The sequence below is a fragment of the Onychomys torridus genome, chromosome 13 (assembly GCF_903995425.1).
Source record: "Onychomys torridus chromosome 13, mOncTor1.1, whole genome shotgun sequence".
NCBI classification, from domain to species: Eukaryota; Metazoa; Chordata; class Mammalia; order Rodentia; family Cricetidae; genus Onychomys; species Onychomys torridus.
In genome coordinates, this window is record NC_050455.1 from 23,955,239 (window position 1) to 23,980,992 (window position 25,754).

Genomic DNA, 25,754 nt, shown 5'->3' on the forward strand with positions numbered 1-25,754 from the left:
CCCTAACAGAACTAAATCCTGGATGGCTCAAATGCCTTTTCCTGGTCATCTCCTGCACACCTATCCTCAAGTCTGGACACTAGTGCTAGTTAAGCCGTCTTCAGAGTCATGGTTTCCTCCGAGGCCCACCTGTACTTGAGGTATATTTATAATTTACTAAGCTTGCTTATCACATCTTCCCCCTCCCCACCAGAGCTGAGGATTGAACCCAGGGCCTTGCGCTTGCTAGGTAAGCGCTCTACCACTGAGCTAAATCCCCAACTCATCTTTTGTGTCTTCCTGCCAGGCATGGTGGCCCACTCCTTTAATCCCAGCAATTCAGGAAAGAAAGGTAAACTGATCTCTGCGAGCTCAAGGCTAGCCTGGTCTACATAGCAGGTTCCAGGCCAGCCATGGTATATAGTGAGACTCATCTTTTAAAAACAAACAAAGAGAGGCTAGAGAGACAGTCCAGCAGTTAAGAGCGCTGCAGCGCTCTCAGAAAGAGGGCCTGGGAGCAATCCCCAGACCCCACATAGCAGCTCACAACTTTCGCTCCCTTCCCAGGAGTTCCAATGCCTCCTCTTTTGGCCTCTGGGCCTCCACTAAGCATGCCATGTGGTACATGCAAAACACCCATACCCATAAGAAGTTCACAATAAAAAAAAGGTTTTCATTTAAATAGAACACAAAAAATTTTACTGTACTATGTTCTTCAAAAGTACTAAGAAGTACAGAAAGCTCTGAAACTAATAAAGCTCAACCACAATACCACTAACTACCTCAGCTGGAGTCTCAAACTTCCTTCCCAAGAAATACTTTTAAAATGTGTTTGACACTGGACATGAAAGCACACACCCTTAATCCCCGTACAAGGTGGGCAGCCTGGTGGTCTATGTGGAGAGTTCCATGCCAGCCAGGGCTATACACCCTTAATCCCTGCACGAGGGGGGCAGCCTGGTCTATGTAGAGAGTTCCATGCCAGCCAGGGCTATACAGTAAGACCCTGTCTAAAACAAAAAGGCCCTTGGGATGGGGGATGGCTAACTGGGTACAAGTGCTTGCCACATAAACTCGAGGAGTTGAGTTTAAATCCCAAACCCATGTAAAGCTCAGCAGTACAAATCTGCCATCCCAGTGGCTACAGGAAACTGGCTGGAGGACAAGTTGATCCTCCGAAGCTCCTGGGCCAAACAGCCTGGTGTATACAGGAGCAAAACAATACATCCTGTCTCAAACAAGACTGAATGCCGAGATTAGCACCAAGGGTTGTCTTCTGACCTCCACACATGTACCATGGCACGCATAAGCTTGCACTCACAAATGTACACAAAAGAATAAAAATAATAAAAATAAGGTGCTTTATGTCCTCTCTACCTAACATGATTCCTGAATTCTACAGAGAATGTATAATCTTAAGGATTTACAACAGAGACAAGTATGTTAGCAAAACTACTCAACTATAACTTTTGCTGTCAAAGGAACACATGGGACAATTAGAATGATGCTTCTAGCATTTCTTACCTGATTATTTTTCTGATCCTCAAATATAGAATCTTGCTGCATGACTTCATTATCTGCAGTCGTCCCAGCCACAGGGTTTGAACACTTTACGTTACCATCACTGGCATTAGCAGCAGCAGCAGCAGCAGCAGCATCAACCCTAGTAAGTTTTTTTAAAAAATCAGATCAGGCCTTTGAAACAATCATGACCTATGTTGGGTGTGGTGGTCAAGTCTGTAATCCTGGCATGTGGGAGATGAAGGCAGGAAGTTCAAGAGTTCAAGGTAACCCTACGCTATACAAAAGAGTTTGGGGCCAGCCTAGACTACATGCATTTCAAAGCAAATAATTCATAAATCTTCACTTATGGGCCAGTCCTACCATGCAGTCCAGCTGACCTCTAACTTCCTGGAAGCTGAGATTAGAGGCAGCCCCTCTTTGCTGTCAGAGCCACTGGACACTATCCTGAGCTCTGCCTGACAGAAGCTGGTGGAGAAGCTGGCTCTGTATGAGGAGCCTGCACCTGCTATATCCAGGCTCTGTCTGGAGTACCTACAAATACTTTCAGCTCAGCTTCCTGTATACCATCAAGCTGGTTAACAGAATGTTTACTTATTAAAGAAAACACATCCTCATAAATACATATGTATTTTCCCTTGCTGAGTTAGATTAAATCTGCTACACATTTTTATTCTTCTTTGAATGTTATTAACAGACCTTGTAAGAATTCTCATAAGCAAAAATACTATGCTCAATTTCCTTTATAAACACACACTCCTACATATAATACTGCTTGTCCTAGTTAAATACAAGCTTAGTACTGGACACCATCACAAATGCCTTACTTATCAGATACAACAGCAGTAGCTTTCTATGGTAGAATTTCCGAGTTACACAGTTCTAAACACATGAACTTCGGGTTAGATAACACTACCAGTGATGGAACAGAGTCCTTTCCAGTGGTGAAAATGAGAGCAATGCCTGAACTAGGGACACAAGGTCTCAGGATCAAACACTACAGAATTCCTTTGTCTAGTTCTCTGTCATGTTTCTCCCACTTTGCTCCTCCGATAACGTGCTCTCTTCCTACCTGGCCCCACACCCTGCCTATGGGCATTGTTCTACAGCCAAGGCTTAAGGGGAGAACATGACAGCACATTTGAGGAATTCTGCCATAGCCAGAAGAGAAGAGCAAAGGAATATTACCCAAGAGACAAAGTCAGGTGCGGCAGTTGCCAGTAAGGTGGGGCAGATTAGTTACATAGACTCTATTGTCCATTTGAGAATTCTGTTTATTATAAATAAAACAAGATGACACTGAAGAGAGTTAAAGGAATGAAATGATCTGGGGATTTTGTCTTTAAGATTTATTTTTAGGGCTGAAGAATTGCTTTCGTAGCTAAACACTGGTCGTTCTTCTAGAGGACCTCGGCTCATTCCCAGCACTGACATGATAGCTCACAACCAACTGTAACTCCAATAACAGGCAATCCAATGCCTTCTGACTTTCATGGGTACCAAGCATGAACATGGTACACATACATACATTCTAACAAAACACTCATACACACAGAAAAAGACATTGTATAAAGAAAAACAATGGAACACACATACAAAATAAACCTAAAAACAAACTGGTCAGTAGTATCACAGTACTTGCAGTTCTAGCCCTGTGCACATAGTCAACCCAATCCTAACCTTGAAGCTACAGACACAAGTCAGTTAGGAGGCTGAAAAGATGGCTCAGCTTTGAAGAGAGCCTAAGTTTGTTTTCCAGCACTCAGGCCAGGCAGTTTACAAAAGTCTCAAACTCCAGCTCAAGGAGATCTGATCTCTCTTGTCCTCCACAGGCACTGCATTCACATATACATACCCCCACCCCCACCCCACACACGTATTTTTAAAAGTCAATGTGGTAATTGGGATGAGAATAGCCACCGTAAGCTCCCATGTTTGAACACTTGAGAAGAGTTGGGAAGTGTTCCTTGTTGGGAGGTGTATCACTGCAGACAGGCTTTCAAGTTTCAAAAGACCAGTGCCATTCCTTGTGTGCACATGCTCGCTTGTCCACAAGGGTGCACTCTCTCTCCTCTTTCCTCTCTCCTCTACCCCCTCTCTCTCTTCTCTCTCCCCTCTCCCCTCTCCCTCTCTCCTCCCCCACCCTGCCCCACTTGGGGATCAAGATGTGAGCTCTTGGTGGCCCTGTCACCATGCCTTTGCTCCACCATCATGGACTCCAATCCTCTTGAGCCATAAGCCCAATTAAACAGTTTCTTTAAAAGTTGCCTGATCATGGTGTTTCGTCACAGCAGCAGATAATTAACACAGTCAATTCAATCACAGTACTACCATCTCTAGAAATCAAAGGTGCTAAAACTTTAACCAAACCCAACTAATTAGCTAATATAAAAACAAATTGTAAGAAATATACACACAAGGCTTTATTTCTGAAGAAAAGTGTAACGCTGGGAAATGAAAACTCCTAACAGCTTTTCGTTTTCTTCTTGCTCTTGAATACTGAAATGTCCCCCCCACCAAGAAAGGGTCTTACTACATACAGCCTGCCTGCATGGCCTGCTCTGCTGGAAGATCCTCCTGCCTCTGCCTCCCAGACACTGGGATCACAGGAACATGCACATGCCAGGCAACTCTCCAACACTAGCTGTATCTGGCTATGCCCGGCTCAGCCTCACAGGCAGTTCTCTTGGTATCTGGTGCTGGAGTCTATGGTGAGACTGGAACCCTCAGAAGCTAAAGCTGGCTCAACTCAAGTTTTTACCTGGCTGACGCCGTAACACTGTCTGGCTCCAGGATGTTTTCAGTCATCCTTAACTGCAACCCCTCTGGCACGCCATCTGACTTTTGTACACCTTCTTCTGGAAGCTCTTCTATATGCTCCAGCTTTTCATCCTCCTCTTCCTCAGAAAGTTCATTAACCTGCATAAGAAGGAATTTCAGGATTAAATTTAATAAAGCGTAAGACTTATCTAAGATACACTACTCTAAAAATACTGTAAATCAAGTCATTTAAGATTTCATTTCCTTAGGATAGCCAGAGCTGTTACAGAGAAACTCTGTCTCGAAAAACAAAACAAAAATCCATTTCCTAATACCAATCTCTCCTATAAAGTGTCAATATTTTTATATCAAAATAAAATTATAGAACAGGGAAAACATTTACCTAACATACACAAGGCCCCAGTTTTAATCCCCAGCACTATAAAACTAAATAATAAACAAGTGTATAAACAAGACGAATGTAACTTTTTAATTTTCATTTTGCTCATGTCAAACAGCATTTTGATGCTTGACAAAAAAGCATAATGTTATAATTAGGAAAAAGCTTGCACTGAACAGCAAGAATGTTTCCCTTTTGTTAGGCCTGGTAGTACATGTCTACAATTCCAGCACAGGAGGAACACCGCAAGTTCCAATTGGCCAGGACTACACAGTAAGACCTGTCTCAAAAAATGTTAAAGCTTCATTTTCTAACCACTTTTATAATCTAATAATTTTCTAACTAATCTTACAAAGAACTTACATTTTAACTATTAAGCACAAAGTTGTAATTTTATTTTTCTAGTAGGATTTATTCAAAAGTCTCCATCATCAAACCAACTATATTAACTACTCACTAAAAAAACAAATAACTAAGATACAAAAGGAAAATCAATAAAACATTTTATTTTTGTTTTTCAAGACAGGGTTATTTTATGTAGCCTTGGCTGTCCTGGAACTGTAAACCAGGCTGGCCTCAAACTCAGAGATCCACCTGCCTCTGCCTCTCAAGTGCTAGGATTAAAGGTGTGCACCACCACCGTTCAGCCAATAAAATGTTTTTAAGTGAAACATATTTTAAGGTTGTCCAAAAGCAGCAGTTAGATGTGGTGGCACACCTCTAAGAGTTCAAGCCTGTCTGGGCTCCAGAGTGACTTCCAGGCCAACCTGAGCTACTCAAAAATAAATTATACCAAAGAAGAAATTACCTATAAGTAACCTAATAGCTTTTGTAAGTTGATACTAGTCCTTAAGATACTGAGCAGCACATCTTGGGCAGACAGACAGAGCACTACAGAAAACCACAGCCATCAAACTGCAGAGACAAGTGGCTGTGTGGTAGCAGCTCCAACCGACACATCTACAACAGCACTCCCGCACCCAAAGCTCAGAGACCACTGAGGAAGAGGGCTTGGAGGCTGGGAAAGGCAGAGGGACAGAAAGTCTGCTGTCAGACTGTCTCCTAGAAATGTTAGACTGCACCCAGAAACTCTTACCAACATGGCTGCCTAAACTGGCCTACATAAACCCAAGAGGGAGCCTTCGACAGTAACTGCCGCCACTGTCATCAGGGGAACACTAACAGCCAGCGGCTGGACACTGCTGGGGACACGGGTTCTATACATGGTATCTCAAAAAATCTAAGTCCATGGCTTCAGTTTGCAAATATGAGAGACTCCATTCAATTTGTTGTGCTTATAAACGCAATGCCTACAATGAAACAGTGATGAAAAACTTCAGAGGGGCAGTGGGCTGGGCAGAGGGCTCAGCAGATAAAAGCCATCAAGCCTGAGTAGATGTCCTCAAGTTCATTCCCCAGAACCCACACAGCCGAGGGAAAACTTCTCCAGACTGTCCTCTGACCTCCACAGGTACCATGATATACACAATAAATAAACTTAAACTGTATTTACACAGAACAAGCACTCATCCAGTCTCCTATTTTTTGGTTAAAAGGTACTATTTTAACATGTGTCACTTTCACAAACCCTTCTGGAGACTAAGGAGAAGGCTCAGAGGGTAAAGTGCTTACCACACAAGTATGAGGACAGAGTTCAGATTCCCAGAGCCAAGTGCAAAGCCAGATAAGAGTGGCAGTCTGCCTGAAACCCCAGTGCTCAAGAAGCAGGGACAGGATCCCAAAGCAAGTAGCTAGCTAGACTAGCCCAAGTCAGTGAGTTCTGGGAATAAGTGAGACCCTACCACAATACACAACGAAGAAAGTATTCAAGAAAGACACTAGTGTCAACCTCTAGCCTCTACACACACAGGTATACACATGTGCGTGCACCCCTGCACAAGTGTATACACATACATATGAACACATATGCATACCAAACATACATGCTAAAATGAAGTCATTTTAGGAGCTGGAGAGATGGCTCATTTGGATGCCTCAGCTGGCTCAAATGGCATGCTACATAAGCATTAGGACCTCAATCTGGATCCACAGATCCTATGAAAGTCAGACATGGTCACGTACATCTGTAAATCTAGCACTGAGGATAGGGAGTCAGGAAGATCCCCAGCACACGCTGACCAGCAAATCTAAGCAATCCCTGAGCCCCCAATTCAGTGAGAGGCCCTGCATCCTAGGGTAAGGTAAGGGGCAACAGCCGAAGAAGCCCCATGTTGTCCTCCAGCCTACACACACAGACAGACATCACACATACTCACAAATTTAAAACAATTCATAATTATTTTTAAAAAATCATTTCTATACACAATAGCTCTTGGGAACTATGAAAGCCTTATACTACTTCATATTGAATGTATCATATTCAAGTCAATAAACCTTACATAACCAGCAATCTCCAATATTTTTATCCACACTATTATAATCACAACTAAAAATAGAACCTGTAGGATTTTCTTCTTCTCAATTACAATTCCTAGCACAATCAATGGGACATCTCCGGTAATAACTAACTCAATTACTTAGATCGAGAGAGGTCATAAAGGACAGAGTCGAATGTCCTCTCACTCCACACTAATCTTCACAAGTCCTTCATCTTTGTTTTGTCCACCTGACCTTCTGCTCAACAACTTCTGTCTATTCCTCATTCACTTTGAACTTGCAGCTGCCTCAACTTCCCGTGCGGGAACCTTCCCCCATACTTACATCTCTTCTTTCTGACTGCTGTAATTCCCTTCTCTCTGGCCTCATGAAATGCCTGCTCTCCAGACTCCAGACTGGGGAATGCTGCTCTGCCTTCTCAATGTATACAGGAACGTAATTACCACTTCAAACTCCCTCCTGGGTCTTCATTCATTTGAACAGCCCAATCAAAGTCCACCTGACTTCTGTCAAGTCATTTCTCAAGCATTCCCTATTCATCATTTCAACACACGTGCTGCGTAGACTGCCCACTACCTTCAGAAGAGTTTAACAACTAAATACCTGAGTCAATGGGATGGAACTCCAAACAGTGCTGAATAAACTTGGCTTCCTTCAATTATCAGGATTAAAATAAAAAGCAAAGCGCTGCCAGACAGCCATACTTGCACTCAAATACCTCATCAAGTCCACTAACAAATCAAACAGGTTTACCAAAACTGCTTAAAGAGAAAAAAGCTTCACAAATCTGTACTTCTGTTACTTGTAACCACTTTCATCAAGTTTATTTAAATGGGTAAGAAAATAGACCCCAGGGGCTAGAAAGAGGGCTCAGCGGTTCAGAGTACTTACTGGAAGCTCCTCCAGGACCAGCACCCATATGGTGGCTGACAATCACATGTAACTCCAGTTTCAGGAGATCTAACACCCTCTTCTGACCTCTGAAGTCACCAAGCATGCACATGGTGCATACACATACAACCACACATATAAATTTTTTTTTTTTTTTTGGTTTTTTTTCGACACAAGGTTTCTCTGTAGCTTTGGAGGCTGTCCTGGAACTCGCTTTGTAGACCAGGCTGTCCTCAAACTCACAGAGATCCACCTGCCTCTGCCTCCCGAGTGCTGGGATTACAGGCGTGCACCACCACCACCAACACCGCCCAGCAAATATATTTGTTTTTTTAGAAAAGAGATCCTAATAATTAGCAACATGAAAAACACCTCACTACCCTACTTCTTGGCAATATTTTGCTCAATATACTAATATCTTTTCTATGGGCAAACCCGATAGAATTGAACATACCTCTTCAGTCCTACTCAATTTAAGCATCATCCTATGTAATATAAATCACGATATAGTTTAAAGCCAATTTTTTAAAGATTTATTTATTTATTATGTATATAATGTTCTGCCTGCGTGTACACCTGCAGGCCAGAAGAGGGCACCAGATCTCATTATTGATGATTGTGAGCCACCATGTGGTTGCTGGGAATTGAACTCAGGAAGAACAGCCAGTGCTCTTAACCTCTGAGCCATCTCTCCAGCCCAAGCCAATTTTTCTAATGTTTAAAAAAATATAAAAATACTGACATATAGACATAAAGTTCAGCACACATAAGGAAATTATAAGACAGAAGACCACAAGATTATATAACAATATAAAGCATAACCAAGGCATGCACTGCAAATTTTAGGGGTCTATAAACAGTAGGTCAAGCTGTCATCAATTTCTAACAAGTCAAACATCTTAGAAACATAGAAAATTACATACATACATACACACACACACACACACACACACACACACACACACAGACTGCTATTACATTTTGAACAGCCATTAATTTTGAATCTAAAAAAGCTACTGGATTAAAATGTAATTTAAAGAAGGATGACATACAGAATTCCTTAATAGATGGATTTATAACCATCAAAACATTAAAGTATCAACCAAGCATAGGGGTACATGACTATAATCTCAACATTGGAAAGGGGAGACCATAGAATCAGAAACTCAAGGCAAGTTCTGGTCAGCTTGGGTTGCATGAGACCCTGTCTCAAACAAAAACAAAAAACTTTATGACATAGCCATCTACCTGTCCTCTTGATGTTTATTCTCAAGCAACACTCATCTGGAGCTAAGTGTAATCCCAGTGTTCACAGACTGAGGTAGGGTATCAGTAGTTCAAGGCCAATCTATGCTACACAGCAAGGTCATTACTGTGTGTTACATGAGATCCTACCTCGATAAACTAGCCAGGTATGAGGGCACAAGCCTTTAATCCCAGCACCCAAGCTGCACAGGCACACAGATCTGTGTTTGGAGGCCAGTCTGTGGTCTGCACAGTTAGTTCCAGGGCAGCCAGAGATATACAGTAAGACCCTCTCTCATAAATAAATAAATGAATGAATGAATGAATGGATGCATAAATAAATAAATAAATAAATAAATAAATAAATAAATAAATAGAAGTGGTGGCAAACTACTTGAATTGTAGAAGAAAAACTTTCAAACAGACATCTAACTCACAAATTCTAAACGTGAGAGTCTAAAAAATGCTTTTAAAAAATTACAATTATTCAAGTTCCAATATTCTTACTTCATAAAGGGAAAAGAAATCAAGTATAATGCAAGCACTAAGGACATAGCTCAGTTGGAAGAGTGTGCACAGTACTTCATAAAACCAAGTGCGGTAGTGAATGCCTATAATCCCACCCACACTTGGAAGGTAGAGGCAGGAAGATCTGAAGTTCAAGGGCATTCTCACCTACATACAAGTTTGAGGCCAGCCTGAGCCACACGAGAGATCATCCCTCAAAATAAATGAATGAATAAAAATGGTTAACAATAACATCAGATTTTAAAAGCCAGGCATGGTAGCCCACACCTGTAATCCCAGCACTGGGAAGCCAATGCAAGGGGACTTGATAATTTAAGACTAGCTTAGGCTACCTACTTAGTTCCAGGCCAATCTGGGCTAAATTAATATCCTATCTTCACACAAACAATACACCCCAAAAATAAAGCAATCAAAAATTCAATATATAAATAATGGGTTTGAATAACTTATAATAGTCAGAGGATTTAAAATGACCTACTACTCAGGTGTGGGGCATATCAGGGATCCTAACACTCAAGACAAAGGAATTAGCTGGAGTCAAAGGCAACCTGGGCTGCATAAACTAAACAATTTCTAAGCGAATAATGGGGCTGGGGAATGAAGTACAAAAGAATTTCTACCATGCACTCTGACTTTTTCCTAGTTGAACATTTACCTCACTGATAGAATGTTTACCTAGCATGTGCAAAGACTGAGGTCCAATGCCCAGCACTACACATTAATAAATAATAAATGCCTTTTGCTTAGAACCTAAACTGAGATCAAGAAGTGGGGATAAGGGTACAGACCCAATGATATGCTACATGGGTGTGTAACCCACTAATTACAAAAGACAATCAAAAGAAGCACCTCTAGGTTAGTAAGTAAATTCTTTGTGTCAACCACTAAGAGTACTATCTTCCAGGAAAGTATTTTCTAAGAAATAGAATGTTAAGAATGCTCACCTGCTCAGTAATTGAACTCAGATCATTTGATGAAAAATCTTCTTCTTCATTTTCAAAAAACTCATAGTAGTTTTCCAGAAGCCCCGCCATTATCCTGCTCACAATTTCTTGCTCTTTCATATCTTCCATATCCGTGTAAATGCTAAGAATAAAAGCTAAATTGAGCTGAGTTCTTAATTACAGGTAAAATGAGAAAAGAACCAGTGAGTCACTTTATGAAACTGAGCAATTTATGTCATCATTCTGTACCTCAGTTTCCCTATCTGTAAAACCTACCTAATTTGTACCCTGAACACAGCAATGCTGTGAGAATTAATCAGATAGACTATAAAAAAAAGTCATGGTTCATCAAGCATCCTATGATTCTTGGGAGACAATATAATGATTCCATTTCACAAATCCAATTTTTCTAAATTAAACAAAGTTGTGAAATAACTTACTGGAAGACATCTGGACCAAAAACGGCAGCCAAAGAATTTGCAGACCAAATTTCTTCATGATGTGATGCTACATTGGCTAAAAACCTACACAGAAACTTCAACAAACTGTAATTAACAGGTGGAAGCTGTTGCAAGAGGAACCTCAACTTTCTTCCAAATTCATCTTCATTATTATAATCTATAAAACATAATGACAGGTTTTCTTAATGAAGTAAAAAGTAAAGCTCAGATAGTCTGCCAAGTTCACAGTACTCCACCCACATCATTATTTTTTAACTATAATTCAAAACCTCTTCACTTCCTCCGGAGAGGACAATGCCTTAAGGCTTTGCTCTTCACTTGAGTGAAGAGCAGTCTGAAAAGGGTTGGTGGAGAAGGGCTCAGCCTCTCAATCCCTGTAGGATGCTCTCCTCACCTTACTCACGCCCTCAGTCCTCCAACTTTTCTCATCTCAGTGTCTCTGGCATGACTGTACTTGTGTTTCCAAATTAATGCCAACGCTAAGAGGTCACAATATACTGACCTGCCAGTCAACAAAACTACTAAGGAGCCATCAACAGGCAAGTATCAGTAACAATTTCCTACACAGACAACTGAGAAAATAAGAAATGAACAGAGCGACAGAGAATTTTTCTCTCTCTTGGTGTTCAGAAAGAACCATCAAACCTGGGCAATATGATCCAACTTTCGGTTTCTCACTTGGGTCTCTCCTCTAATTTTCTGGTTTTGTTTTTGGACAGTTTCACTCGGTAGCCCAGATTGGCCCAGGCTGGCCTCAAACTCACAGGATTACAGGCATGACCCACCACACCTGGCTCTGGTTTCCTTTTTTACCAAGTAACTGTGAGTACAGAAGGTAGGCCTGTGTCTGTTCTATCAACGAGTTTTTACTAACAGAAACTGGGCCTTTAGAAACCCCATTAATGGATGATGGTCTAATTTTGGAGAATTTCTCAGAGATACTTCAAAATGAAGTAATTTATTACTTTCTTTTTTTTTTTTAATTTTTCTGCAGGTTCTTAAAATTGAACTCACAGAAAAAATGTTAAAAGGTGACTTATGGTAATGATAATATTGGCCATTTCTGTAAGATAACAGCAGTCTAAAATGTTTTCAGGGTCTGGAGTACCAAGTCAGAAGAACTCTTACTGCATAAGCATAAGTACCCGAGTTCAGATCCCCAGCATCCCCTTAACTGCACCCCCCCAGCTGAGGACTGAACCCAGGGCTTTACCACTGAGCTAAATCCCCAACCCCCCTTAACTTCTTAATGCCCAGAACCTACATGGTAGAGAACCAAGTCCGGCAAGTTGTCCTTTGACCTACACAGGTGTACTGTAGTGTGCACACATACGCACCACAAAATAAATAATTTTTTAAAGAGATGGTTCAGTGGATAAAACACTTGCCACACAAGCCTGATGCCTTGAGTATTTGGATCTCCAGAACCCATGTAAAAGTGTGAAGCTGAGGAACAACATTCAAAGCTGTCCTCTCACATACATACATACACACACAGTGCTACACATATACTCTCATATACAAATACACACATCACATACACAAAAAATACATATTCCAAAATTTCGAACTACTAAAAAGTCGTCATTCCCTTAACTATACCACATAGAACCAAAGAGCAATGGAGAAAGTGAAACAATTAATCTCTAAAACTCTATACTAAACTGACCACATATCAAATCTCTAAAAGGCAGGACCCCAGAACGAACAAGAAGTGGCTGACAAAGTCCAGCTGTTACCCTGGGAAAGCTGCATCAGGTGAGTGTGCAAGCCGCCCGGAATGACGGGCTCTGGGAGCTCCTGCAGGAAGACCCTGAGGAGGCTGATGGCCGAGGGGACATCTGCTTCCCTGACCAGATCCACCTCTTCTCCACTGTCGTATCTCTGCCGAAGCCACTCCACTGTCTCAGCGTTCCCATTGACTTGAAACAGCCCTTGTTGCTCCAGACCGCCTAGGTTAGTTAAACAAAGAATTAAGCTGCACCCTCAAATGCCTGCCCACATATATACTCATTCTCAACTTAAAATTCTCCTACTTTTGGAAAGGCTTTCCTGGCTCCCCAGATTTGGCTAAACTGGTCCTCTAGCAGCACACTATCTCTGAGGGACAGCCTACTTCTCCCACCCTTATAGCCTTGAAAGAGTTCCTAGTACCCCTGCGAAGAATGTTCTCAGATGGGAGACTGCCATTTCTAGATAAATCAATTTTTAAGAAATATACTAAAGCCTTAGAGTTGATATTGTTCTTCCTGCTTCGCACTATCCATACTAAGAAAAAGTTAAATCCAACATCAAAAAGGGGTAGTTGGTTCATTACAACAGAAGCTAGCCCTCGAAGGAAGGAAATGTATACCATGTTCCTCAATATAGTCCACAACGTGGCGGACTATGAACGGAACTGCACTGTCTGGGTGGCCTCCCCGCTGCAGCTCATCAAGTGGAATTCCAAAGATTTTGTTAGCAAGATCCGAGTTGCAGTTACTCAAGGAAGGGGAGGAGCTCTTCCTCATATCTTTTTTGCAGCCAGAAATCAAAGCTGTCTTTTCTGCCAAATGAAAGACAAAAATGAAAACAGAAAAAGGAAAAAAAAAAAAGACTATAATGATTAACAGGTGGCAATATGAGTAAATACATTAAAGAAAAAATGCTTTTACACCTGAATGCGCACTATCTTTTTAAATATGTTCCAGTTATCAGGCCCATGATACAGTCTACAAATAAATCTCAGAGTAATTAAGTTTTCTCTACTACAGAACCTGGTCTGAATGCTCTGTAATGTCTGACTGAACACTTAACAGAGTCAAAAGGTCATCCAAAACTTTTTGGAAAGTGGCATTAATATCCCAAGATAATTAAGGGCCAAATTTGTTCCAAGAAGACTTCCATTCTGAAAGCGTAGTGGTAATGCAGTTTAGGTAGAAGCCAAGCCTGATCCATCTCCGAATCTGCAATATGAAGCCTCAATTCACAAACAGGTAATCAGGAAAAGAACCACTTTATAAACTGATGAAACTTTTGAGATATGGTCTCAGTATAAGCTCAGGTTGGCCTTAAATTCAAAATCCTTCTGCCTCAGTTTCCTAAATGCTAGGATACAACCATTTATAGCATGCCTAGCTATCAATCACTCTATAAACTAAGGCCTGATAAGAACAAGAATAATCATTTATTACTATATGGACAGCTGTAACTTTTTTTTTCCAGAAAGGAAAAATGTTTAGTTCTAAGCTTAAACTTTTTTGTTGTTGTTTTTGTGTTTGGGTTTTTTGTTTGGTTGGTTTTTTTTGTTTTTGTTTTTGTTTTTTTTTTTGAGCCTGTCCTGGACAGCAGGCTAGCCTCGAACTCAGAGATCCACTTCTGCCTCCTGAGTGCTAAGATTAAAGGCTTGCGCCACCACCGCCCTGCTCTAAGCTTAAATTTTTAGCTGAGGAAACATCCCAGACCTCCAAGCTAGTTCAGAAAAAATAGCTGTCTTCACTTTGTAGGATGGAGACTAGTAAAAAGGAAAAGAGAGAATGCCTCAGAAAGTGAGTCTCCAGTATTTGGAGCATTAGATAACAAGCAGTCCAAATAATTAACTAATTGCTAAACCAAAGGAAAAAAGATTATCTTTAAAAGAAGGAACACCTTTTTCAAGTACTGATATTCCAGATAAAAGGTGAATCCCAGTAGTATCAGGACATAATATCATGAATGTAATAAATCAATATAATTAATGTAATTAATGAATATCATTAATAATCATTGAATGAATTTTTTTAAAAAAGGTGAATCCCAAGATTCTAAAATTTGAAAAAGATTGAATTAGCTGTATCAGCTATATCAAAGGCTCCACAGCAAGAGTAGGAAACAATCCAACCAATTTTCAGGACTGGTAGAAATGAACTTACAAATAAGAAAATAACCATAAATTTACATAGTCTTAGACAAGCAACATCTATTCTTTGATGTACTTGGTGCCAGCTAATTAATACAAAATCTCCAAGTTAATCAAAGAGCAGCTAACAACATGATCACTGATACAAAGAATTAACAGCAGTTATAGACAGCAAACGCCCACACCCTCCGCAGATTTACATAGCATGACCATGAAGAAAGCTTACCTTTGAGTACTTAAACACCTAAGGTTAAAAATGCCTTCTGCACCAGCTACCCTCACTGAGCAAGCATCCTTCTGTCATTTACGGTTGTTTGAGATTATGGCAGAAGATCAGCCTGTAGTTCCTCATTGAAGAAACGCAGAACTCGATCAGTACTTCAGCAGTTAATCTACAAGAAAGAAAAGAAAATGACTGTTTCGATTCTCCTGTCTTTAGGTGTGCGTGGGGGGGGTGGGGTACTCTAGTACTCTCCATGTTAGTCTTTGATCGACTCTCTCACTGAATCTGAAGCAGTCCAGTTTAGGAAGATTGACCAGTCAATAAGCTCCCAGGATCCACCTGTCTCCACCACAGAATGCTGGGGTTACAGGATCTAGCAACTATTCCTAGATAGGTATTGAACAAAAATCTTTCAAAAACAAAAAACCCCTAAGGGTCTCACTATATAGAGCTGGCTAGCCTCACTCTTACAGAGATCATCCCGCCTCTGCCTCCCAGCTAAATCTAATCATTCAAATACACAAAATTTCTCAACTGTTTTCCATTGCCCACAGCTGTTATTCCAGGGAGGCAATCATGAGCATATGTCATCTTGCATTTCCAAAGCAGAGTAGTAAACAATACACTAAAATATAACATACGTAGATGTATGTAACACATTAAGGAACTAGAACAATGGTTATCGATCTTCCTAATTGGTTGGAACCAAGTGCTGGGATTAAAGGCATACGCCACCGCCACCCGGCTCAAACCTTACTTTTGAGATAAGTGACCTAGAATACTGACATCCAATTTCATGGTAGGTCATACCCAAGGCCTAAGAGGAACAGGGCTTTAAAAAGATAATAACTTGCCGGGTGGTGGTGGCGCACGCCTGTAACCCCAGCACTCAGGAGGCAGAGGCAGGTGGATCTCTGTGAGTTCGAGGCCAGCCTGGTCTACAGAGCTAGTCCAGGACAGGCTCCAAAGCTACAGAAAAACCCTGTCCTGAAAAAAATAAATAAATAGATAGATAGATAAAAGATAATAACTATTATTTTTTTAAGATTGTGTGTGTGTGGTGTGTGTGTGCGTGGTGTGTGCGTGTGTGTGTGTGTGTGTGTGTGTGTGTGTGTGTGTGTACTCGTGTGCCTGCAGAAGCCAGAAGGTGTTGGATCAATGCCCTGGAGCTAGAGTTAGAGGCAGTTGTGAGCCACCTTATGTGAATGCTGGGAACCAAATCTACATACTCTGCAAGAGCAGCAAGTGCTCTTTCTTAATCACAGAACCATCTCTCCAACCTACTTTTTGTTTTTCTTCCCAGAAATAGGGTCATGGTATGTAATCAAGGGTGACCTCAAATTCAAGACCCCTCTGCTTCAGCTGCCCAAGTGCTGGGATTACAGGCATGTGAAACCATGCCTGGATAGCTTATCATTTATCATTTATTGCTTTTTAATATAAAACTATGATGTACTTGTTTTTAATCAGAAAAGGGTATTAGAGGAATTCTCTAACTTACTCTAGACAAATAGGTTCCCAGAGATGGAAACTTTCCTCATTTCATTTTACAGTTGGGAAAAAGTTCCTCTGAGAAAAAAAAAGGGGGGGGCAGAATTTTGGGATGAAGACAGTTAAGTGCTCTCCCCACAAGAATAAAGACTCGGTTTCATCCCCAGCACCCATATAAATAAAAAGCCAGGCATGGTGGTATGCCCATGTCATCAGTGCTGGGGAGGCGGAGACTGCAGGTCCCTGGGGCGCAATGGCAGACCAGCTAGTCCAGGATAACCTGCAACCCTAGCTCCCGGTGACAGACTATCTCAAAAAAACAAAGTGGACAGCTCCTGAAGAACACCACTGCAAGCCGTCTCTGGCCTTCACATGAAAAATCACACAGGTACACTAGCATGCACATCCACATGTGCACAGAAGTACATACCGACGTACAGACACAAAAGCAGCACTGATCGAACACATAAGGCCACAGTTCAATCCTAAACTCCACAAATGAAGAAAGGTCGGGACTATCCTTGTTTTGTGAGCTTTGAGCAAATCTCCACCACAAAGACTACTTCATTTTTGTTTCCACACTTCTGAACTACCCAACTAGAATCCAATTATTGGAACCGATGCTATCATTTCCAGTACTTTCCAGTTCACTACCCATCGGAATCCTCCAACCATCCTGTGAGATAAGGGAGAAGGAAAAACCGCTGAGAGCTGAAAAAGCTGGTCAAGATCCAGAGCTTGTGACCACAAGCTGCAACTAGCTTTTAAGTGGATGTCCTTTCTAGCTAACAAATATAGACCTCACTGAGACTGCTGCTCAAGTTCCCTCAAAATGTATGAAGGCACAGGGTGATTGCTGCATTAAAGTGACGTGTGCTACACTCTATTCCAAATCCTTCATTGTTCCCATTTCTAGTTAAAATCAGCCTCTCACAAATTAACCTACTGTTCTCTCTTGGAGAAGTCCCGATTCACTCGTTTGGGTTAACACAAACTGTAGACAAGTTCATCTACACATTCCATACTCCCTTTTTTACAATAGTAACTCCCCCCATATTCTTGGCATGCTACAAAAATACTTTATTAACAAAGAAATATTCTCTGAAAAACATTTATTCATTGATTAAAATGGGGTCTTCATTTAATGGGGAGATTCTATTTATTGTTTTGTTTTTGAAATAGTGTGTCACCATGTAGCTCTGGATGGCCTGGAACTCCCAGATATGCCCTGCCTCTGCCTCCAAGGTACTGGCATTAAAGGTGTGTAACCAGGTATGCCTTTTTAGTACTGATGTGACAGAAACAGAACCTTGGTGTTGACATATCTAGTTGAGAACTAAATTTAGGTTGAGAACCTTTTTCCAATATAAAATCAGCTGCTTTGATGCTTATCTGCAAAACAGGATATTATATTAATTTGCAGTTAAGAAATGTTAGCTTTTCAAATAAAAAGATTTAACCCATGTAGAAAATTAAAAAAAAAAAAAAAAATCACACCTACAACTCAATAAGAAGGAAACAACTCAGTTAAAAAATAGGTATGGATTCCAGGACGGGGTCCAAAGCTAAAGAGAGAAACTCTGTCTCAAAATAAAAACCAAAAAACAAAAAACAAATGAAGGGGAGGGGCTGGAGAGATGGCTCAGAGGTTAAGAGCACTGGCTGCTCTTCCAGAGGCCCTGAGTTCAATTCCCAGCACCCACATGGTGGCTCACAACCATCTGTAATGAGATCTGGTGCCCTCTTCTGGCCTGCAGGCATACATGCTGTATGCGCAATTAAATAAATAAATAAATTTTTAAAAACTGAAAACAAAAATAGGTATGGATTTGAGATAAACACTTCTCCGAAAATATGCAAGTAGTAAGTGTGCTAATTGTTTGGTTTTGTCATCTTGACACAAGATGGGGTCATCTGAGAAGATAACACTTCAACTGAGAAAATGTCTCCACCAGACTGGCCTATGAAGTCTGCGGAGCATTTTCTTCATAATGATTGATGTGGGAGAATGCAGCCCACTATGGGAAGCGCCATGCCAACAGGTGGTCCTGGGTTGTACAAGGAAGCAGGCGGAGCAAGCCATGAGGGGCAAGACAGTAAGCGGGATCCCCATGGCCTCTGCTTCAGTTCTGCCTCAAGTTCCTGCCCTGGCTTCTCTCAATGAAAGACTGACCAGTAAGGTGAATTACCCTTTTCCTAGGCTGTTAGGGATGGTGTTTCATCCCAGCAAGACAACCGTAACTAGGATACCAAGCGTAGAAAAGCTGTGCTTGGGCCAGCAAGTGAAGGTGCTTGCTGCCCCACAAGCCTCACAACCTGAGTTCAAGCCTGAGAACCTACAAGAGGATGGAACAAGGGCTTGAAAGCTCGGAGGTTAAGACAGGAGACTCTGGTTTGATTCGTGGCACCCCACAGCTGTTTACAGCCCTCTGCAACTCCAATTCCAGGGGATCTGGCCTCCACCACACGCACCATGGCATGTAAACCTCACTTAGACAAAAGTAAACATTTTCAGGTTGCCTACTACCAGTCTTTAGGGAAATGCAAACCAAAAGCACCGGAGAAGCTAAAGATGTGACTCGGTAGACGGCGAGTGCTCCCTCACATGCCCAAAGCCCTCCTCAGTCCCCAACACCACATAAATGGGGGTGCAAGCTGGTAATCTCAACACTGAGGTGAAGGGAAGAGGATCACAAGTTCAAGGCCAGGGACAACCCCTAGGTCAATTGTCAGTAGCCCTGTAAAAAGTGCACACGCACCAATTATTTTTTTGGAGGTGGGGGAGGGGATTGTACACATGCTCTGGGTAAAACCTGGTGGTTCTATGAAGAAAAAAACCTACTTGTTACAGTTGGATGTAGTGGTGCCCACCTGTAATGTAATCCCAACACTTGGGAAGCTTTAGTAAGATTTTGAGTGAGGCCAGCCAGAAATACATAGAGACCATCTCAAAAAAACAAAAGTGTATGTCAACTGTGAAATGCTAAGTTTTAGGTATATATTTACTACAATGCTTTGAAAAGGAATTGAAGACTGGAGAGAAGACTTAAGGGTAAAGGCACTCGCCACCAAGCCTGATGACCTGAGTTTCATCCCAGAACCCCCCCCACAGTAGAGAGACATGAAAGTTGTCCCAGCCTGCAATGTGCACCACAATACAAGAACACACGCACAGTAATTTTTTTAAGCATCTGAAGCCTAGCGTGGTGTGTGCTTTTGATCCCAAGACTTGGGAAGGGGCAGGGGGCAGGAGTTGGAGGTCAGTATTCCTCAGCTAGACAAGGAGGTGGAGGCCAATCAGGGTTACCTGAGACCCTGTCTTTAAAGAGAATTGCAGGTGAGGAAATACTGGTAAATCACTAATTCAGCCACTTCCTATCCTAAAACATTTTAATTAAAAAAAAAAAAAAAAGAAAAAGAAAGAAACTACAATGGAAGTTACTTTATCCAACAAAAAAATAATGCCACTAAGACAGGCCCTTCTCCATTCGGCAGGAACTTCAGCAGTGTTACAGATACCGGAGCAAATGTCCTAATTTAAAAAGATAAAGGGGGGTTGGGGATTTAGCTCAGTGGTAGAGCGCTTGCCTAGCAATCGAAAGGTCCTGGGTTCGATCCTCAGCTCCACATAAAAAAAAAAAAAAAAAGATAAAGGGCAGGAACCTAAAAGGCAAATAATGACCAAAACAAGTGTTTACTAAGCGCACAGTACTTGCGAAAACCCAGGCCAAAGATGTACTTCGGTGTTACCAAAGGGGGAGGGCGATGGAAGGAACAACCTCACACTAACCCAAGCACAGAAAGTTAATATTCAAAACTATCCTTTACTATCTCCCACAGACTTGCACGCCAGAGCTAATGTTAAACAGCCAAATATACCGTAGCTGGGATTGCCTTTTTCAGCCTGCCTTCCTCCACGCTGACTACAAGGCCGAATAGGAAACCGGATGAAATTATGCAACACTTTTTCTAAGTCAGTTTGGGTTTAACTGATTACAAACAAAGAGAGTTTAACCATTCGCACTGGGCGAGTGTGCCAAGCGGGTCCACTTCTTGTCTAGCCAGGCGCCCCATCTCAAAACTCCACGCCCTAGATACACAGGGACCCCTCGGGCCCGGCTCTGGCTTGAGGGCGTTCTCGATGAGGTCCCCGTGCACCAACAGCCCAATTTTGGCTATATTCTCTGAGCGACTTAAGGAAGTCAGCAACCACTCGTCTCACGTGACTTTAAAAAAAAAAAAAAAAAAGGGCGCAGTGGAGCCCGGAATAAACCACTTTCCGCAACCCCCACCACCCCCACCACCCCCACCCCCGCACCGCCCGCACCCACTCCTCTGCCCAGCCCGAAGGCGGTGGGCGCAGACAGAGGTGCTGCAGGAGGGGTGGGCAGGCGAGGCTCCGCGGCCAGGCGCACCCCCAGCTCGCGCGCACTGCAGCGGCTGGAACCCCAAGGCTGCCACACCCCCCCCCCGACGGCCGGGGCCACCGCCTGCCTCTTCCTCCTCTTCCCAGCAGAAAAGGAGCCTCCCCCCACCCCCGCCACCCGACTGAATGTCCACCGGGGCCGAGCCTCCATCTCCCCGACCCGGAACCGCGGCGCCCAGCGGCCACCGCCGGGTGGGACCCGGGGCTGCGGGGCGGCCGCGGAGGAGGGGCAGGGCGGGGGAGAGGGAGAGAGGGAGGGAGGGAGGGAGGGAGGAGGGGGAGGGCCGCCGCGGCAGCCGGCCGCGCATGCGCCCTGCCGGGCCCCCGCCCGGGTACCCACCGTTGGAACCGCGAAGCCCCGTTCCCCGGCCTTGGCCGCTTCTCCAGAACCCTTGGCGACGGCGACAAGGCGAGAACTGAGGCCCGAAGGGGCACGGCGGCCGGCGGGTCTCCTCCGGAGGCGGCCTCGAGCGCGAGGCTGAAGCGACGGCGGTGGCGCGGGGCCAGCCCGGTAGCGACCCCCGGAGACCCCGGGCGGCGGCGGCGGCGGCGGCGGCGGACGCGGAGAGACGGGGGCGGGAGCGGCGGAGGCGGTGGCGGCTGAGGCGCAGAGCCTCCCTAACGGCGAGCGGGAGGGGAGCAGGGCGGAGGGCGAGCGGCCGGGCCGGAAGTGACGCGGGAGGCGGGGCGAGCTGGCGGCGCCCCGGTCCACCCGGATTCGGCGCCGGGCTGCGGCGGCTCTGGCCCCGCCCACTTGTGGGTGCCCTGGTCGGCTGCCCGGCGCGAGCCGGAGGGAGGGGGCCCGGCGGTGTGTGTGTCCGCGGCGCGGAGCGGGGACCTGAAGGGCGCCTGGGCTCTGCGGAGCTGCGTCCCCAGCCCCGCGGACGGTGAGCATTTCGGAAACCTTCCCAGGAAGCTGCCTGCGATTGGGGCGGCAGAGGAGGGATTCCTGGGGCTCTGCCTCGCCCCTCCCCACCCCACCCCTACCCCCGCTCTACCTAAGTACCTGACCTAGACTCCAGAGAGAAAAGCGAGCCTGGTGCCGGGAGGGATCGGGATATGGGGGTCAAGAGGCCACTTGCTCGCAGAGAACTTCTGGTCCTAAACCAGAGAGCTTACAGGGCAGGAAGACGGGAGGTAAGAGCCAAGCATTATGACCTTGCTAGGCGCCTTGCTTATGTGCCCACGTAGACCAACCTTGCAGCTCCCTCACACCCTTAATAAAGTGGCTGGGTCATCCCTTCTGTTAAGGGCTTTGACGACTTACATTGAGGAAAACGTACTGTTTGGCAAGGCGAACTATAGCCGTCTCTGTAAAATATAAACCACTGCAGGGGTGTGGTGGCATCCCTCTCTACTCTCAGCACTCTGGAAGCTGAGGCCGGAGGATCACCTCCGGTTGGAGGCCAGCCTGGACTATATACCAAGAGCAAAACCACCCCGAGCTACCTCAAAAGACAGCAAAAATAATAAAAACAAACCACCGCAATCCCCTACCTACCTGCCTTTGTCAGAAGTCAGTAACCTGGAAAACGTTAAAAAAAAAAAAAAAAAAAAATTCACAGACCTTGCCACAAGATTTTTGAAAAGTAATCAGCCAGATGTGGTACCCCAGGCCTGCGATCCCAGCATTTTCGGGGTAAAGGCTGGAGGATTGGGAGTTCAAGGCCAACCTAGGCTACTTAATGAGTTTAAGGTAACCTGGACTACCTTGTCTCAAAAACCCACAAAGATAAAAATAAAAAGTCACCCTATGCAACGATCTCTCTGTAAATGTTACAGAGACCAAAGTAGCTCCCAAACTTCATCAGAGAGACTGAAATCACCTGTGACCTAAAGGTCTCATGCCCAGGTGATGCTGTCATAACTGAAGGGCGGGGTCCACAAGAAGTCTAGAACCACAGAATCTGAGCAAGAATATACCGTGGGAGTTGAAGAGAGAGCCCTAGAGCAAGAGTTCTCAACCTCCCTAATGCTGTGACCCCTTAATACAGTTCTTTGTGTGATGATTCCCAATCATAAAATTATTTTCATTGCTACTTCATAGCTGTAATTTTGCTGCTGCTATGAATCATAATGTTAATATCTGATGTGCAACCCCTGTGAAAGGGTCCTTCAACCCCAAAGGGGTCACGGCCACATGTTGGGAACCACTGCTCAGAAGTTTTTCTGCTCTTCTAAAAGAACTGAGTTTGGTTCACAGCACCCATGTTAGGGAGCCCACAGCTGCCCGTAACTCTCGATCCAAGGGATCTGGCACCCTCTTCTTAGGCACCTACACTCACAGGTACATAACCAAACACAGAAACACACATATAATTAAAAATAAAATCTTTGCGGGGCAATGGTGGCTCATGCCTTTAATCCCAGCACTGGGGAGGCAGAGCGAGGTGGATCTATGTGAGTTCGAGGCCAGCCTGGGCTACCAAGTGAGTTCCAGGAGAGGCACAAAGCTACACAGGGAAACCCTGTCTCAAAAAACAAAAACAAAAAAAACAAAAAAAGAAAGAAAACAAATAAATAAATAAAACTATAAATAAAATAAAATCTTGAAAGTATTTGTGTGAGTGTGCATGCACATAAATGTGTGTGTGTGTGTGTGTGTGTGTGTGTGTGTGTGTGTGTATATAGTGGGACTCCCACTCTGTCCAGAAAAGGGTTAACTGGTTCTGATGACCAGGATCATATACCCAATATCAGGGCCAGAACCCTAATTCAAAGCTTTGGGGTATAGGTCAGTGGACAAGTACTTTATCAGCTTAATTCTCAGTACCCCCCTCCCCCCCCAAAAATAAGGTTTTATTTTGTTTGTGAGGCAGAGTGTCCACTCTGTAGCTCAGGCTGACCTGGAACTCTTGGGGGTCTGCCTGTCTCAGCATCCCCAGTGAAATGGGATTGTCCAGGGTACCCAGTAAAGACTGGTCATCTAACTGTACAGTCTCAGTCCATTCTCAGTGTGATTTATAAATTAGGTTCCACTGAATTCTGAAGTTGTTCAATCCACTTTAGTTCCTCAAAGCCTAATTAAACCTGAGCAAGGGAAAATTTAAGTTTCCAAATCTGCCAAACTAGGCCAGCAAAGATGGCGCAGCAGTCTAGGTGCTGCTGCCGAGGACCTACCTGATGGAAGGAGAGAACTGACTCGTACAAACTGTTCTCTGACTTCCACACGTGTGCTTCTGTATACACACACACACACACACACACACACACACACACACACACAAATGTAAACAATAATTCTGCCAAACTGATGACTAAAGCCTTTTTCATAGTAGCTCAATCAGGATGAAGCTTACATTTAACCTTGTATCGTTCTTTAAATGTGGTTTGTCTCATTTTGGAAATGAGAAAGAATTTTTCTAACTGACTTAAGAGAGCCCATGCATGATGATTTACTCCTTGGAGGCTGGGGGAATCAGAAGTTCAAGATCATCCTCAGCTGTATTGTGATTTTTGAGGCTAGCCTGAACATGAGAGCCAGAATCAAAAAAGGCCAGCAAGTCTGTGACCATAGCACTCTGAAATTGACAGATCTCATCCCATCTCAGAAGCAGGGTTGGGCCTGGTCTTGAATGAGAGACTGCTTTGGAATACGGGGTACTTTAGGCTTTCCTAGAGGCAGAGGCAGGCAATCTCTTGAATTCCAGGACAGCCTGGTCTGTCTGCATAGTGAGTTCCAGGGCAGTTAGGGGTATATAGAGAAACCCCATCTTAAAATATGTATATGTTTAAATATATATATAATTTTACATTTTAAATTAAATATGTTATATATGTATTAATTTTTTTTAAAAGAGGACACACTGGGGGTGGGGTACACACCTTTTATCCCTAAACTGGGGAGGCAGAGGCAGGTGGATCTGTGAGTTCAAGGCCAGCCTGGTCTACAGAGTGAGTTCAGGACAGCCAGGGCTACACAGAGAAACCCTGTCTTGAAAAACCAAAAAAAGGTGGAGAAAAAAAGAGAACACATGGTTAGGTGGGTAGGGAAGGCATTGGGATCTGGATAGAATGGAGGTAAGGGTAAATAAGATCAAAATACATTGTATGAAATTCTTAAGGGAACTAATAATTGTTTAAAGGAGCTACTACTGATAAAGGCAACATATTTTCAGCTTTTACAACATTTTCTTCAAATAATGGTTTCCAGGAATATACTCATGTTAATTTCTGTGAGACATTTCCTAATTCTTAGAGAATTTTAAAACACTGGGAAATTTCACAAGCCTATGAAATGGTTAAAACTGAAGATCCCAGCAGGCTAGGCTGATGAGCTGGCCCAGCAGGTAAAGGCTCTGCCTTCCAGGCCTGAGTCTGATACCTAGGACCCACACAGAGAGAAAACTCCCCAGCCTATCCTCTGACCTCTCCACACTGTGGTACAGACCCAACGTTAAGTAGATAAATAAATCAATGTAAAGATGTTTTTAAGAAAAGAATTCCACCAGCTTAAATGTTCTAAATAAAGCCTTTACTATTTACTTTTTTGTGAGTCCCTGGTTGGAAGATGGGGCAGTACAACTGCTTCAGAAGCTCAGTCATAAGCAAGCAGAAGTCATGAGTAATGCTAAGAGAGCAGAGTCCTCCCAGCCCCCACCTCCACAGGCC

At 43.5% G+C, this 25,754-nt stretch overlaps 1 protein-coding gene across 3 annotated transcripts in view; it reads right to left on the reverse strand.

Annotated features, from left to right (window-relative positions):
- Fam13b (family with sequence similarity 13 member B) overlaps positions 1 to 21,815 on the reverse strand; it is a 52,723-nt gene extending 30,908 nt beyond the window's left edge. For all 3 annotated transcript variants that reach the window (XM_036204382.1, XM_036204383.1, XM_036204381.1), the window contains exons 1-8: positions 21,484 to 21,815; positions 15,230 to 15,395; positions 13,480 to 13,671; positions 12,866 to 13,078; positions 11,106 to 11,283; positions 10,666 to 10,807; positions 4,262 to 4,419; positions 1,504 to 1,642 (exon numbers count right to left, since the gene is read on the reverse strand). In XM_036204382.1, the coding sequence (XP_036060275.1) occupies positions 1,504 to 1,642; positions 4,262 to 4,419; positions 10,666 to 10,807; positions 11,106 to 11,283; positions 12,866 to 13,078; positions 13,480 to 13,636 (987 nt within the window). In that variant the 5' untranslated portion in view covers positions 13,637 to 13,671; positions 15,230 to 15,395; positions 21,484 to 21,815. The remainder of the gene's footprint in view (positions 1 to 1,503; positions 1,643 to 4,261; positions 4,420 to 10,665; positions 10,808 to 11,105; positions 11,284 to 12,865; positions 13,079 to 13,479; positions 13,672 to 15,229; positions 15,396 to 21,483) is intronic.
- Between the last annotated feature and the right edge of the window lie 3,939 nt (positions 21,816 to 25,754).